Below are 17,701 nucleotides of genomic sequence, written 5' to 3' on the forward strand. Positions count from 1 at the left end.
TTAGCGTAGACGGGTGCACAGTTCCATTAACATCCGTTAAAAATACAAGTATTTTTAAAGTAGATAACTTTAATTAAATAAAATAAGAATTATTCTTTGATTAGATCGTAGAAGTATATTAAATACATTAAACTTGGTTTAAAGTAAGTAACTTGATTTAAGTAAAGATAATTGTATGAACAAAGATGCAATTTCTAGATAGGTAAATACTTTCGTATCGTTTCTCCACGGTGCCTGATTTTAGAGGGAGCGGAAATAAGCTACTCCTTGTTCTTTTATTTTTAAGACAGTTCATTGAGAACATTTTTGACGCAATCTCACTACAACAGGAAGCTCCTAATGACTTAATTGTTAACTTTTATTTTTAAAAAATAATTAAAAATTATTAACGTAATTAAAAGTATGCAAAAATGTCCTAATATAATATTGAGTATGGGCTCAATTTTGGAATATATTTAAATTTGTAAATTTTACCCTATTAGTTAAACATTAATAATGGTTAGTTAAAAACTTTTATTTTCACGCCTTTGACTAATTAAATAAATTAAAAACATTTGTCTCAACACTAGTCCACAGAATATCAATGTCACCAATTCTCGTTTTAAAAATAAAACAATCAACAATCACTGGATGACGCGCGCGTTGGCGGGAAACGAAACACGAACTGTCATTGCTTGCGCATGCGTCGGCAGCGCATTGAACATCATCGGGCCTAATCCTTGAGGTACACTGAGTACATAGAATACACGTAAATGTACATACATACATTTTAATTCTCAACATTTAACAACATCAATACATAACACATAATCTTAATGTGTAATCTGTATGTTTGCTGTGACATCATAGCTCACATAGAAAGGAGGGAATTGTTATTAGGAGGATACAATTTCTGACAATGTGCCATGTCTGATCGATTTCCATGGAATCTCAAAAGATTGTTTTCATTGAGATTGCTTGACATCCAACTGAGCACGTGGATTTGTCCTATAAAACTCTACTGGTAATAATAATCTTTATTTTGGTATACGCTGGTAGGCAGTATACCAAAATTAAAGGTTATCTCAAGACTTCTTCTACAGACTTACAGTTTTATTGCATTCTTAATTGATAATTGATTAATTTCATATTTTTAATACCTTTTAATAACCTATAATCAAACTTTTAATGCAATATAGGTACATATTTACTACCTATATATTCAACAATCTGATTATTAATACTGCCTACTAGTGGGATATTAAAATGAAGATTTTAATCTTGTCCATTAAGAAGCTCTTCCTTATTAGAACAATTTCATATTATCATAAAGGTTCTTTATGAAATTCTGTAATTTTTCTATCTTTATATAATGAGGTCGCTTCTGCTGTCTGATTTTAATGCTCCTTTTTAGGAATACATAGAATTTCAAGTTTAAGAGAAACGTTTATATGTACGAATAACAAATGTACATCCGTGCGAAGCCGGGGTATAAAAAGATATAAAAAGTTGTTTTATATTAGTGTTCAAACGTTGGACTTTCAATTATTATTGTATTTGTATATTATCTTCCTGAGTGGGCATATTGGGAGACTGTTAAGCTCACTTAGTACGATGTAAATAAATAAATAAATAAATAAATAAATAAATAAATAAATAAATAAATAAATAAATAAATAAATAAATAAATAAATAAATAAATAAATAATTAGTTCCCTCCCGGTGCGTCGCCAGCCTCTCTGTTGTATCTTTAATTAATAGTATCACCTTTAATTTAACCCAAGAAAAGCTGCTCCTATCTGTACGCATTCTTATGGGACATATTCATGTTAGGTGCTCCCAAATTTAATAGCTCTAAATTATAGTAAACGCAATTTGAAGTCATAACATTTTTATAGCTATGACTGACATTCCATCATCAAGAGAGAGAACAACGTTGTTGCTATTTATTCTGATCTTAAACATATTCAAGTCCGCTTACTGTTTTATGATTATATATGAATTATATAATCATTATATTAATACTTGAAGAAAATTACGTGGACGGAATAGTTTTCGCACACTTATAGCACCTTATAGTTTACTAGCTGACCCGTGCAGCTTCGTATGCTCTTACACTAACTTGACTTATTTCGCACAATTCACATAATAACTTTTTAAATTATAGCTCATGTATTATTACGATATATAAGCTATATTAATGTAAAGTTTCATCAAAATCTGTTCAGTAGTTTTTGCACGAAAGAGTAATGAACATCCATTCATGCTCACAAGCTTTTGCGTTTATAATAGATAAATATTAATAAGATATAGAGGAGTGCAGAATCCTAATATTAAAATTAGTCTAATAGTAGCTAATCTATACTCGAACCAACGATTTAACGATTCATTTTTATGTCTATATAATAATAATTATAACATTTGACAATCCACACAGCTCCATCTAGTCGCAAGTTAATCAACTTGTATTATGAGTACTATATGACTGACGCAAATATATAAATATTTTCATTCGTAGAAAACACATAACAACATATCAATGTTAGCACCGTACGAGGAATCGAACCCTCGATCATCAGATCAAACGCTAGACGAACGGTCATTTTAAAACGTAACAATCAAAATATCTATACAAATCATGCCGCCATTGCCAAGTTTCAAGTAATCAAAATTAATTAAATAAACATCTAATTCGCTGACAAATAATGCTTCAAATTATACAATAGTCCAACTTTCTCTGAACTCAACCGCATTCAATGGAATAAAAAAAAGGTAATTAATGGATTCACATGTCAATCGATGTATTAGAATCGACACAATCGATATTGATTAAAATAAAAAAAAAACTATTTCTCGGATTTAAAATATACTTACGTCAATAAAAGTTCTCTATGGTATGTTAATAAAATTGATTATGGCCAGCCCGTGAACTCACAACAGGAGTTTATAAAAGTACTAGCTTTTGCCCGCGGCTTCGCTCGCGTTAAGAAGTATTATTATTAATTAGGTATAGTTTTTGCGGCTTTACTTTTGTTTCCTTTCTTAGGGGATGCCTACGTCATAGTAGCTTTATGCATGCAAAGTCTCAGCCCGATCAGTTTAAAATTGACAAAGTTTCATACAAACTTTCATCCCCCATTTTATCCCCTTGGGGGTAGAATTAATCAAAATCCTTTCTTAGCGGATGCCTACGTCATAACATCTACCTGCATGCCAAATTTCAGGCCGATCCGTCCAGTGTTTTTGGCTGTGCGTTGATAGATCACTATGTCAGTCTCCTTTGAGTTATTCAGATTATCTCTATAACAGGGAGACTGCATAAAGTTACCTGCGTGGGAAGTACCTACCTTTATTTTTTTGTATATTCTGTAGAATACTAAGCGATGGAACTCTCAACTCAAGCTAAGTGGTTAAATACCGCTTTTTAATTATCCTGGACAATTAACACAAACTAGTTCCAAGCTCGGGGAAAGGTGATTGTTAGTCAATCCACATAGATTGATCATCTTATTGCTACTATGTAATATTATGTTATCTGTGTTGCTACCAATGTACTACGTCAGGTCGACCTCCACGCGGTTCCCCCTCGAAACATAGTGATAAATTCATGGTGAATTTAAGATGATTGGCTCACCTGACCTCATGTTCAACTTATCATCCTCCATTGGTGCCCCGCCAGCGTAAATCGTTAGCGCAAGCGGGTGCATCAATACATTATCATTCAGTAAGAAAAGTTCCAAGCTAAACTGAGCTTGTGTTATGCGAACCAGACAAGTGATATAAATATTTAGATAACGTACATTTTCTTAAATACATAAATAATGTACATGAAGAACAATACAAACAATTATACTAATGAATACAAATGTTTGTAACGTACGGGGAATCGAACCTGCTACCATCCGAAGTAAAGAAGTTTGCTAAACAGCTAGATCACCGAGACCGTACCCGTCAGCAATATTATTATTATTATTATTGCTCACATTGTCTTTAATTAGTATTTTTACTATATCTAAAAATGCACTATTAATCTCCTTCTCGAGTAATGGAGACTAGGTGACACCAGTACTTATTACTGTGGCTTTTTTTGAAGGATGATAATGGAATGATGCACCTGCCTGCGCTAACGGTTTAGGCTGGCGGGGCACCAGTGGAAGGTGATAGGATGAACATGAAGTCAAATCAGTTAGCCCATCGTGACAAATTCACCGGAAATGTATAACGATGGTTTCCAGAGGGAAACGCGTGGAGGTCGATCTGACATGGTACATTACTAGCAATGGGATCATCAGTCCACATTACTAACAATCCCCACATTACAGTTGATTAAACTGGACTGGATTTAAGTAACTCCACGCAATCATTCCTGCTAATCATCGTGACTACTTCATGTCCCCACAATGAGTTTGGACTGGCCTCATCCTGATCTTATCATCCCCACCAATATATACCTACCGTTATCGATCCATTGATTAAAGGACTTGCCACTTTCACCAGAACATAATTATGAAAACAAACCGACAATCGTAACAAATTCCAATTCGAATGGCCGGTTAACGAATCAATATAATTTATTAGATGGTAAACATAATTAAAACGGTCATATCGTGGCTCCCTCTTAACAAGCTGCTGTTATTTACGATGCCATTTTGACCCTCGAGGTATGTTATTTAAGGTTAAAAATGATTCAGATGCGCCGACAGTGGTGTACGTTGCTTCAAAAATATCATATCTAGCATTAATATAAAAGGGGAAGGGTATTGTTAGTCTGTGGATTAATAGCCCCATTGCTAGCAATACAGCATATTAAGTTGATCTAGATTATTTAAATTATTAACCGGATCTTAACACGAATAATTTTATGGCAAATAAAGGTATTTACCTCTTTCGACTAGGTTGCACTAGCCGTGGTCACGAGCTGACTGGAGTAACAGCGATGTCAATGTAGATAGGTGACAGCAGTTTTTTCTTCATCTACTGTTTGTTCACTAGATTGTTTAACGAAAGTTCGCGACATACAGCATTCACGGTATCCGTGCACTTATTGACTATTAATGCTACTGAACTTTGCTTGAATTTATTTATGACTGGATTCCACGCAGATGATAATTTTAAGCCATCCTCTCTGTTGAAATTGGGATGTTTTTTAATTTCAATCGCCTCCCGGACCATTCGTGGGTAATAGTGGCGATCAGTAGAGAGGACCTTAGGCGCATGTAGTTCAATCCAGTGATTTGTTCCAGCGTTCAGTAGATGATCGGCAATCGCTGATTTGTGTGGTTGTCGATTTTTAACCGCTGCGATGTGCTCTTTGACTCTCTCGGCTATTGATCGTTTTGTTTGGCCAATATAAGAGCTACCACAACTACAGTCAATTTTGTAGACACCTGGTGCTTCGTAAGGTAGCTTATCCTTTGGTGAACGTAAATTGTTCGTTACTTTTGAGGGCGGATAATATACAGTCTTAATGGAGTATTTATTTAGTGCTGTGCCAATTTTGTCCGTTATTCCTCTTAAGTCATGTAAGCTGGCTGTCTGTTCACTTCCGGTTTTTTAGCTTTTGTTACGCTCTTATTTTGCCTTCTACTCATTATGTAACCGTTTCTCTTGAGTAAATACCTTTATTTGCCATAAAATTATTCGTGTTAAGGGTTAATAATTTAAATAATGTATATTAAACACGAAAGTATAAAAGTTGATCTAGAGTTGCCAACCGTCCTGTTTTCCCAGGACATGTCCTAGTTTTTGAAGTGTCTTGGGAAGTCCTGAATAGTTTTTTGGCGGCGTCCTGGGTTTAAAATATGCGCGCCTCTTAATTATTGATTTTCAACATAGATAGATTTTTTATGTATTAAAAAATCTACGACAAAGCTTATGCATGACAGTATATTATGTATGGGACCTAAAATATATAATAAGTTACCTAAATACTTGAAGAACCTTCTCAATAATGTATTTCAATTAAAATTAAAGAGGTTGTTGATTGACAAATGTTATTATAGTATATCGAATTTTTTAGATCATAAATTTAAAACACACGAAATGTTTTATTAGTTTTATATTATATAATAATAAACTGTTATTATGTACATATACTTAAGTTTTTGTATTATTATGACATCATTATTTTTTATTATTGTTTAACATTTAAATTTAATATTATATTATAGCATTTAAATATATTGTATGCCATCTAGGTTAAACATGTCGGACAAATTCCTTCTATATGTATATCCTTATGTAATCACGCATGTTTTACAAATAAAGAATCTTGAATCTCTTGAAAAACAGTATAATTTTATCAAATACTTTGTATTAAAAACCTGAAAATATATATACTTCAATTTTACTACATATTAATACAACTATTGCAACACTATTACTGCGTTCTGTTTTTAACTGGATAGTCCTGGTTTTATGAACTTTCAATCCTGGGTTTTTAAATTTGGGCTTGGCAACTCTAGGTTGACGTGGTTGTCCCTGTATAAATGAATTTGCTACGATGTGGTAACTGACCTGACCTCATATCATCCTCCACTGGTGCCCCGCCAGAGTAAACAGTTAGCAGGCGGGTGCAACATTCCTTTATCGTCCATAAGAAAAAAAACCCTTTATAAAGGGGAGAGAAATTTTATACGCATATTCAGTAGGTCTGAGAATCGGCTACTATCTATTTTTCATACTCCTAAGTGATAAGGGCTGTCATTATTCAACATTTTATTTTTTTATAACAATAAAATATATGTACATACAACTCAAAATTTTCGTTCTCTCCAACCCCTATTTTTTAATAGCGATTTTATTTTCCAAAGTAAACCAACGTTTGAATGCCTGCTAGTAATAACAAAATCATGTGTGATATTAGATTATATTATCTGTGATATTAGTAACTGGAATCCATCGTGACCCAATTGCTAGAAATGTCAGGTCTTGTCAGGTTGACCTCCACGCGGTTCCCCTGGAAACCATTGTGATTTCCTGGTGAATTTGACTTCATGTTCATGTTATCATCCTACACTAGTGCCCTGCCAGCGTAACCCGTTAGCGCAGGTGGGTTCACTATATCATAATCATAAATTTAAAAAAAAGTAATCAAATAAGTTAACCTAAGCACAGTTACCATGTTAATAAGACATTTGATGTAACATAAAACAATAAAACAAGTTTGTCGACAGATGTGAACACAACAACGGAAGTCGTCATGTTTTAAGTACTTTCATGTGTGTATGTAACGCTCATATGTCTGCATTCAGCTGAAAATACATATGTATCATCACGACTGTTATCCCAGACGGGGTAAACAGAGCAATTATTAACTCGTAGGATCAATGGTGTCTGAGATACAGGCTTGGCCTAGTTTAGGCACTGGACTTGGTATTAAATAATAATAATCTCAGGACAATTCACACAGCGCCATCTAGACTCAAGTTAACCTATAATATGTATTTATTTACGAATATATATATATATATATTCGTAACACATACATATTTTTGTATATTCGTAATACATATTATACATAGAAAATACCCAGACTGATACAAACAATCATAGTCATGAATACAAATGTTCGTGTCCTGTGAGGAATCGAACCCGCGACCATCGGAAGTAAGGCGGTGTGCTAAACCGCTAGACAACCGAGGCCGTCGAAAATCGTTATTAAGAGCTACTTGCATTGTATATGGAATTAGATATAGAAACTAGGTTTAGTCCACTTTGTGACTGTTTTTTGCACAATAAACTAATTATTATTATTAATCTCACTTCTTTGAATGTTTGAGAGGTGGTAATGAAGTGGTGCTCCCGCCAGCTCTAATAGTTTAATAGATAGATATATTCTTCATTCACCTATTACAAACATATAATATAAAATGTACGGGCATAATAAATCTAAATGTATATAACTCAAAGATGACTGACATAGTGATCTATCAACACACACACAGCCCAAACCACTGGAATTGATTAATTCTACCCCCAAGGGGATGAAAGTTTGTATGAAACTTTGTCAATTTTAAACCGATCGACTGAGACTTTGCATGTGTGGGGTCGGTAGTAATTATAATGTAAATAAAATAGTAGATGAAAATTATATATACTAGAAAATATTATTTCAATTATAGTTGTATGTAGGCATCCGTCTAAGAAGTTGTCATGGATTGTTGATACAAATAATTCTACCGTGTCCAGTAGTCCGGGAAGTGAATGAAATAGGGTTGTGATGAAAGTTGTTGCGTGCCATGATAACTGGTTTGTCAATTTTGAACGTCGATCTTGTACGTCTTAGCTTCTCTTGAGACTTTGTATATGTTCAGCTTTCTTAAATGTAATATATTCTGCATGGAGAGATGTAAAATGTTGGCTTACTGTGACTCGATGCAGGAGTTGGTGTAAGCTTGGCCATATGTCTGCGCAAAGCGACGAAATCCGTTTGATAAATTCCAATCGGAGTGTCTCGCCGTAAAGGGATAAATTGACTTCCTTCCGAACAAAACCCGCTGTGGATTATTATGGCACATAAAACGCTAGTATAGATAAATGAAAAGAAATGTGCTGGAAGGTTTGACTGAAACTGTTGCCCCCTGTCCGTGGTTATGCCGCAAAGATGAAGGCGTTTGCACATGATTCCGGTGATGTCCACCAGTGGGTAAGCTTCAGGCCAACGAGTAAACCTGTCGATGGCGGTGAGGCGGTACCTGTAACCAGAAGGGCAAAGGGCCAATTATGTCGAGGTGAACATGAAAAGCGTTCGGATGGTATGGGAAATGTAGTGAAAGGTGAGAATGAATGACGTGTGACTGTTAGCAAACTGATACCAGGCCATACATATTTCTGTGCAATTACTGACTACATCATGTTCTATGCTTGTCGACGGAATGATGTACTGGTCGAAATCAGTGGTCACAGTACATGACCTATCCGCGCGATTTTGATAAATTCCACCCCTGGAAATCTAGTATAGAAATAAAAGTGTTGGCTTTATATAAGATTACCAACCAACTCAGCATAGTGAATTTGTCATCGCTAGCAATGTACTAAATCAGGTTGACCTCCACGCGGATACCCCTGGAAATCATAGTGATAAATTCTTCCTGTCATCGTTCACTGTTGCCCGCCAGCGTAAACCCTTAGCGCAGACGACTGCACCATTCAATAATCATCCATTAAAAAAACTAAACTGAAAATAAACAGAATATTGGGATAAATATTTCAAACTGATAAAATAGTAAATAATAAAACAGTAACGCTACAGTGGTGAGGCGATCACGCTGCATTATAATATATAATGAGAATATACACTATCAGGTCGACCTCCACACGGTTCCCCTTGGAAACCATCGTGATTAATTCCCATTAAATTAGCCATGACTGACCTTATTTCATGTTAATACAGTCATACCTCACTGGTGTTGCGCCCCCGCGATCGATCCCCGTCCAATATAAACGGGGATAGAAATTACGACGGTCTGAGCCGAGGTTCGAACCCCTAGCTGTGCCCTCAGACTGAAGTTGTATCCGTCAGGCGGGAGTTGGCCTTTAGTCGCTTCATAAGTCCTTCCGTGGCTTTGGAGTGCCATCTACACTCGCCTTCAATTATTCGGTGAAGCTGTAAAGACCAGCTGCGGTCAACATCATTAGAGTAAAAAAACTACATATAGCGCAGGCGTCAATTACCATTCATTAAAAAAACAATCCACATGCTAAGTATAGTTCTACCATCACTCTCACCACATTCATCAAACATCAAAATGTGACAAGAATAACATAAGGGCGTCATCGGAAAGGGGCGTTTACACCATCAATTTATATCAATAAAAGTACAGTCCTATTTCTTGACCTTTGAACTCTTTTGTAAGGAATACAGCGGCGTGACAATGTTGGAGTGTTTGCTCTCCTGTCTATATACAGGTTGATGATAACAATACGAAAATTATTACATTTTAAAAATACGATCGTAACAATCTTATGATATTTGTATATATACCTACTTACCGTTAAATTGAGAGAAAGAGAGAGAACCTATATATCCGCCATCGTATAACGGTAACACAGACAGGTGTGCTATTCATTTATTCATATTCTTCCATTAAAATAAACGCTATTCCTGACTCATATAGACCTATATAAATTCAACTTTATATTCACTATAATATGACCAGTCAGTCTGCGTATACAATAAATTTTTATTAAACCTAATTGTAATCAGCGTCACCCACATTTTTTAAGACAGACGTATGGACGCATGAATAATCAGCGTATTAAAATAGATTCATGTAGATTTTGTTTCCTGTAATATTGTTTCCCTTCCTAGTTTAATATATAACCTTTCGAATCGAAATAGCTTTCAAATTGTGTTTACGGTTCATACTTTCCACTAAAACTTTACCTAAAATGTGAATTAAATGATATATAATTTCAAATTAGCAAATAAACGTTCAATAATGCTATAAAAAACTATTTTCCTTTTTATTCGCCTATAAAATTTCTTTCATTTTGTAATTAATGATGATTGAAGATAATTCTATAAAAAGTTCTATAAGTTTGTAAACTTTGTAAGATCGCTAACAAATCTGTATAAGAAATTGAACAACCTGTATAATATAATGAATCCGGACAGAAGTATAAAATCTATTGAATGCGTTGCCGGTCGCTATTGTAGGACACTCAGACGCACAGTTAAGTGACCAATTCATCACTACCGCTTGATGGCAGTATTCCTTTCCTTGAATCTTTGCATTGTTGTCACATTGATGGCTGTATAATGTACAGTGTATCTATATACACAAGTTAATAAAATATTTGCATGTTAATAATTTAAATTAATAATTATAGAGGATTCTATATTTGAAAAAAGCAAGGATGCATGTAGGTAATGGACGGTATCAAAATATTTTAAATTAATTTACAAAGAAGTATATTTTTATTATATTTATTTACAAAAATCAACACAAAATTATTAATAAGGTAAGTAAGTATACAATAATAACTAATTAGTTAAAAAAAAACACAGAGCACGTAATCACTTCGGTTTGAAGAACCTATTCTTCTTAATGGTAACATTATTGTCGTGTTTAATTTTTCCATCTGGTAACTCGTTACAAAATGTCCGACGCTGATCGCCAAAGCGACGATGTTGCGCCGCCAAGTTGTAAAAAAATAAAAATTAACCATCAGACTGATAATGGTGTTAATGATAATAAGATAAATCTGAAAGACTTTATCCCAGAGAAGATATTAAGAAATAATTCGAACACTAAATTAGTTTGTGTGCAAGGTAAATTCGTTGATAAAAGTGGCGTTGCTCTGGCTATATTGGAGAAAACTGTGTTTAGGGAGGAAGAATTGAACGATACTGGCTATTTTTCACCGGAAACCGTCTTGGAAACATATTTCCAGAACGATATATATGGGAATTACGTTTGTTTCCCGAAGTCTTCATTGAACGGTAAGCAATCAAGGAAAGCATGTACTTTTGACAGGCCCTTTCGAAATTTTCAAGGTAAGACTGAACGGGTAACACTTGAGGTTTGCACAAATTAGTCATCAAATCGTGAACTAATTATATTTACGTACAAATACTGACAATGAAATAAAACGCATCAATAGCGTGAGTGCCGTATTTTATTTATTTAATTAACAAGTTAGATAACGTGGGGTCAATTTACGTAAATTTGTTCAGTTGTATTCCATACATACTTCACGTCACCAGACATATGGTTTCTTTTTTTTTTGTTTCCTTATAAATGTAGACAAAGGAATCTCAATTGATAATTAATTGAACATTATTTAAAGTATATTAAATAATTTTATATAACTTTGGAATTCTTGTTTGTGTTATTTTTTATTTGTGTTGTCACATAAAATTATTATTTTGTTGATGATATGAAAAGTATTAAGACACATGATTACTATTCATCACATTTTATGTTAATGGTATTTACATTACCCACATCATTTTTATATTATTTCTAATGGATTCTTTCTAATATTGCTCAATTTTTATGATTCACCAGTCTATATTTGTGCTGTGTCTGACCTTTACTAAAATGCTGACAATGTGAGTGGTAGTATTTATTTTTATATTCTTATGCATCTAGTTGGCTGTAGTTTGTGAGCATTCTGAAGATTTTTGAAACTTTGAATAATTTATAAGATTGCTCCCAAAGACAATCCATATGAACTAATTCAAAGATATTTGATAAAACACAGTCTGTCTTGTTTAAAAAAAAAACAAGAACACAAAACATAGATTTAAAAGTTATACAGCTTACTAATCATTCTCTGAATTGAGTCGGAAGTGAAGAGAATAGTGTGAGAGCTTTGAACTAAATTTAGTCATAATATAATGCACCACCCACATGAATCTCTATTTGCCCTATGGTTGACTGGGAGAAAATGCCTCTAGGTGTTATGTCCGCCATGTGCATCTTTATTTGTGTATCTGTGCATTAAAGTTTTAATAAATAAATAAATAATATTATATATTTGCTATTGCTTAGTAGTATGATTTTCATTGTCTTTAAAAATGGAACATGATTTATTCATCTTTTAATCAGTACTTCAAGTCACTGAAGACAATGGCTGTATGGGCTGAGTCCTTTTGCTTTTCCATGAGATGGGAAAAACTGAACCAAAAAAAAGTACTTCCAATTTTTTTTCCTCCATACTTTATACACAGATTATTTAGACAAAATTTTAAAATAAATGTAAAATATATTAATGTTTTTTATAGGTGTGAAAACCACAATAATATATCCAGCTACTGAGAAGCACATAGTGAAGTACAGCCAACAAGAAGTCCACATTGTATTGGAGACACCAGAGTTGTATGAGAAGTTAACATTACCCTTTATTAAAAAGGAGCAGTTCAATTTACAGGTATTTTTATTTATTATCACTTGGGTATTGAGGTCACATAATTCATATATGGGCCATATGAATTATGTGACCTCAATTTAAGTAGTTTTTATGTGTTATGTATTGATTATGATAGTAGAATGACAAGTAAATATTCACAGTAGAAATGGTAGATTATTTATTGATTTTAATAAATTTAAGTTCAGGAGGTTTTATTTGAATCATTATAGATTTTGTAATGGAAAGAAACAAATATAAAATATACAACTGAAATTAAATAGTTAATTCCATATCAGTATTTGATTTTCAAACTTTGCAGTTAATACATATTAAAGAACATGTTTGAATCAGTAACTAAATTCTTTATTACAAGAAATAAAGAATATGCTTTAGATGAGTGCCACTTTTGTATTCTGAATATTTACTATAACTTTTTAAATATAAAAAATATGTACTTGTTCTGAACTAATCACAAAGGATTTTCGGGAATAATGAAATTAAAGATGCAGAGTTATTTGTACGACTGGTATATTAAAACTTAATATTGCATAGAAAAAAAAACAGTAGGTCTTTGATGTTACATCAGTACTAATATCTTTATCTTAATCTTAATAATATTATAAACATGAAAGTTTGTAAGTATGAATGTTTGTTACTCTTTCACGCAAAAACTACTGAACGGATTTTGATGAAACTTTACAGTAATATAGCTTATGAATAACCCCCAATATTTTTTAACATGGGTGAAACCACGGGCACATCTAGTCATTTATATTTTTACAACTTTATTTGGAAATCAAAGTATTGGAATAAAGGTATATTGTAAGATAATAATGGATGTTTAATGTAAATATTTTCATTTACCAGATTAGCTTAATTATAATTAATTAGATTGCCCACAACTTCGTTTACGTAAATTATCGATACTTCCATATAAACTGTCATCTCACCCTTTAACCCTTTTTTCGGATTAAAAGTAGCTTATGTACTTTCTTAAGTTCTAGAGTATCTGTGTACTAAATTTAAATTAAATCGGTTCAGTAGTTAAAGCGAGACAGACAGACAGACAGAGTTACTTTCGCATTTATGATATTATTAAGGATAACTACATAATAATGTAATTGAACAGTGAAGTGATAATCATATGACCTTTGACTTATGCCAATCATACATTAATTACTTATTTTCCATTTATAACATAGATAAAGGTCTCTTAAAGCATGTCTCTTATGGATAGTTATAAAGATAATATAATTTTGTGTTTTATGGTCTATATATAAAAAAAAAACATAGATATATAAAGTATAAATTTCCATCAAAAGGGCGCCATTTTTATAAATCTATTGTTGACTTCCTTATCTTTTTCGAAAGGAGTGGGGTTACAATATGGCATCTTATGAACAGTGACTGGTAATTTTATTAAAAGAGTTCCATTTTTGAATTTGTTGTTATCACTTCCTGGTTTTTCGAGAGTAGTGGGGCACAATATGGCGGCCTATGAACAGTGAGTCAGACAAAAAGGCATATGAGCTGTCTGTAATAGACCTACATGAATAAAGTTATTTAGATTGATTGATTCAATTTGTCTGATGGCAACTGAAAGGAAAATAAATTTGGTGTTCCTTTAATTTTAAACATGTCGTTTTTTTGTTACAGTGGTTGTATAATATTTTGGAAGGAGTGAGTGAGCAGGATAGAATTGTACATGATAATAAGTGTGAAAAGGAGGGATTTGTTCTGCTACCAGATTTGAAATGGGATGGTCTTACTAAGGAGACATTGTACTTGCTGGCAATTGTTAGACAGAGAGGCATAAAGTCACTGCGAGACCTGAATGAAAGTCATTTGCCTCTTCTTAGAAGAATACTGAATGAGGGAAAGGTAATATAATCTATATCTATACAAATTAATCAAATTTAAGTGTCAGTTTGTAATTTCAAATTAATAGCTTTACACTAAATTCATATAATTCCTAAAATACTTCCATAAAAAATAATATTAAAATTTAGTTTGTCTTTCTGTTTGTTCTTGCTAATCTCTGAAACTTTGGCTGGACTGGACTGGAGATAGCTAATGTTATGAGGAGTAAACTTAGACTAACTTTTATTTTAGATATTTTATTGATTTTAATAAAAAAAGTTTCATTCCATGTGTCTCCTGAAGATAGTTAATATTACAGTTTGAACCAATTTTGAATAAATGGCTGAACCATTTATTTATTAAAATGTAACAAATAGATAGACAGGACACTTTCGAAATTATAATTTTAGTATTTAATTATTCCTTTGTCAAAATCAAAAATAGAGAATTATTTGCTTAATGTGGCAATTTCACAAAATATATCCTTAAATAATTACTGCAAAATCAAATCCCATCCACTGTCTGTTCACTTAGATCTTTTGAACTATGCAACGGATTTTAATACAGTTTAACAATAGATAGTGATTCAAGTCACTTTGTATGTATAATACATGTGTACTCGTACGAAACTGGGACAGGTAACTAGTGGGTAATAAATAACACTTGAAATTTAATTTTCCAGAAAAAAATACTAGAGAAGTACAACGTGTGTGATAGTCAATTGCGTATCTACTTACACTACCAGCCATCGTTCTATCATCTCCACGTACATTTCACGTATCTCCGGCACGAGGCACCCGGCATCTATGCAGAAAAGTCGCACCTACTCAGCACAGTCATCAACAACATCGAAATGATGGGCAACTACTATCAAAAAGCAAGTCTACCATTCACAATCCGTGAGATGGACAATATATTCAATGTATACGAGACAAATGGTTATGTGCAAAGAATTAAGCCAAATATTGAGAATATTGAACTAATTGATAAGTAAAGCACCTTGGGATTAGATAAGTAAGGTCCAAAATTCCACTGGATTTTATTATTAGTTTCTATTTGTAAGTGAAAATGTTGATCAAGAGTATTTTTATGGAGTTGCGCTCCCGATTGCGCAGTTGCAACGTTTATATAACTACAGGCGTTGATTTCACAAAGAACTGTAACTTGAAAATTAGCATACAGTCAAATTGTATTGTACTCAATTACTATGACGATAATGATAAAATTAAACGCAGCGATAGTCTGTCCTCAATTGAAAGCCTCTCTGATTGTTACTCTGAAGAGGAATATGATGTTACCTCCACAATACCGATAGAAGAATTCTGTCAAATCATACCAAACTCAATGTCCTGTTTGAAAATCGATAAGAACACCATCTCATTCAGAATCTTGACTGAACCAAGGAACGGCGGGAACTTCTACAATGAACTGTTGACATCAAACACATCTGAAAATGCATCAAAAAGTAATGATATAAAAATTAATCTTAAAATTCATAATGAATTAAAAATTACCTGTGCTAACTGTTCAAATACAATTTCTGAAAGTTTGGTGAAGTTCGACAGAATTCTAGAGTTGCCTTCAACTAATATGGACATGTCAGAATGGTTCTGTCATGGGCACGGCCATAATTCTCACATCGAACCTGTCCTGAAGTCAAATAAACATGATTTCCTATACAGACTAACATCGTTCGTAGTAAACAATACGGTGCTGTCCGAAAAAAGTAAAAAATTCAATTCCAAAAGGGAAATATACCATTGTAACAGATGCTTAGCTTGGTTGGGGATCAAAAACAAGGACTCTGTGAAATTATTCAATTCTGAAGTCACAATAAACCAGGATAATATGGAGAAGCGTGTCTTTATTCACAAGACATCGACAGATGACCTAAAAATTGATGATTTTATATTTACAATTGAGAAATTGACACAAGAATTTAATCTTGGTCTCCAGTACACTATGATGTGTAAGATCATACTGGAATGCACAATATCAACAACTAACAAGCAATATCTGCTCATTTGGGTCATGGATAAGGAGTTACAAGTGTTGAGGAGTTGCGGGGAACATATAGATAGTGATAAAATTAAATTACAATCGTGTTTACTTACAAAAATTTTGTATAAAATAGAATTGTCTTTGAATGATGAAGTAGAGGCATGGTTGTCGGACCCTGGGGTTGTATCAACAGATATATCAAAGAACATGTTCTGTCGTGGTATAGAACATCTGCAGAACATGTCTTTGAAAGTCCCAGAGTTGTTCCGCAACGCAAATGGTTATTGTGTAAGTTATCTAAAGGTTTGAATTGAATATATTTTGCAGATCCAATGTTAGATTGTTTTATTTTCTCTTAAAAATACATAAACCACATCTATACTAATATTATAAACCTGAAGAGTTTGTTTGTTTGAATTCACTAATCTCAGGAACTACTGGATCGAATTCGTCGATAATCGATACTCCATATGTCGAGGAAGGCTTTAAGCTATGTAACATTACTCTACGAGCAATAGAAACGAAGCATCAGTGAAAAATGTTGCAATAATGGGAAAATTATTCATCATTTGAGGGCTTCCGTTGCATGCGCTGCGCGAACTAAGTCGCGAACATAGCTAGTAATTAATATAGGTATACATTTATTTTTATCTTCTCTGTTCTAATATTAAGCATGTTTGTGACAAGTATAGACTTTAGAAACATTTTTTTTATCTGAGTTTTCACTTTATGCCTACATTAATGGTATGTACTCCTAGAATATAACTAAGGTTGTCTTCTGAAAATGGGACCACCATTCAATATATAGTCAGCAGACAGCATGTCATATGCTATATGTATAATGCATTCATGTGTACATGCTACAGTCAGTGCTTACTCTCAGGTGAGCTAACAGATTGCACTTTCAATTATATAATAAAATATATCTTAGGAATATTATAAATGCAGACGTTTGTGAGTGTGGATGGATGTTTGTTACTCTTTCACATAAAAATTACTTAAT

At 33.1% G+C, this 17,701-nt stretch overlaps 2 protein-coding genes across 2 annotated transcripts; both read left to right on the top strand.

Annotated features, from left to right (window-relative positions):
* Nucleotides 1–11,082: 11,082 nt before the first annotated feature.
* Nucleotides 11,083–15,691, top strand: LOC131841550 (m7GpppX diphosphatase). Its single transcript, XM_059189868.1, has 4 exons — nt 11,083–11,425; nt 12,713–12,858; nt 14,494–14,718; nt 15,380–15,691. The coding sequence occupies exons 1-4, from the start codon at nt 11,083–11,085 to the stop codon at nt 15,689–15,691; spliced, it is 1,026 nt and encodes a 341-aa protein (XP_059045851.1).
* Nucleotides 15,674–17,031, top strand: LOC131841549 (uncharacterized). The gene has a single exon (XM_059189867.1). The coding sequence runs from the start codon at nt 15,766–15,768 to the stop codon at nt 17,005–17,007; it is 1,242 nt and encodes a 413-aa protein (XP_059045850.1). The 5' UTR covers nt 15,674–15,765; the 3' UTR covers nt 17,008–17,031.
* The last annotated feature ends 670 nt before the right edge of the window (nt 17,032–17,701 follow it).

This window comes from Achroia grisella, unplaced genomic scaffold, assembly GCF_030625045.1.
Source record: "Achroia grisella isolate CSIRO2021 unplaced genomic scaffold, CSIRO_AGI_Agris_v1 utg1847, whole genome shotgun sequence".
NCBI lineage: Eukaryota > Metazoa > Arthropoda > Insecta > Lepidoptera > Pyralidae > Achroia > Achroia grisella.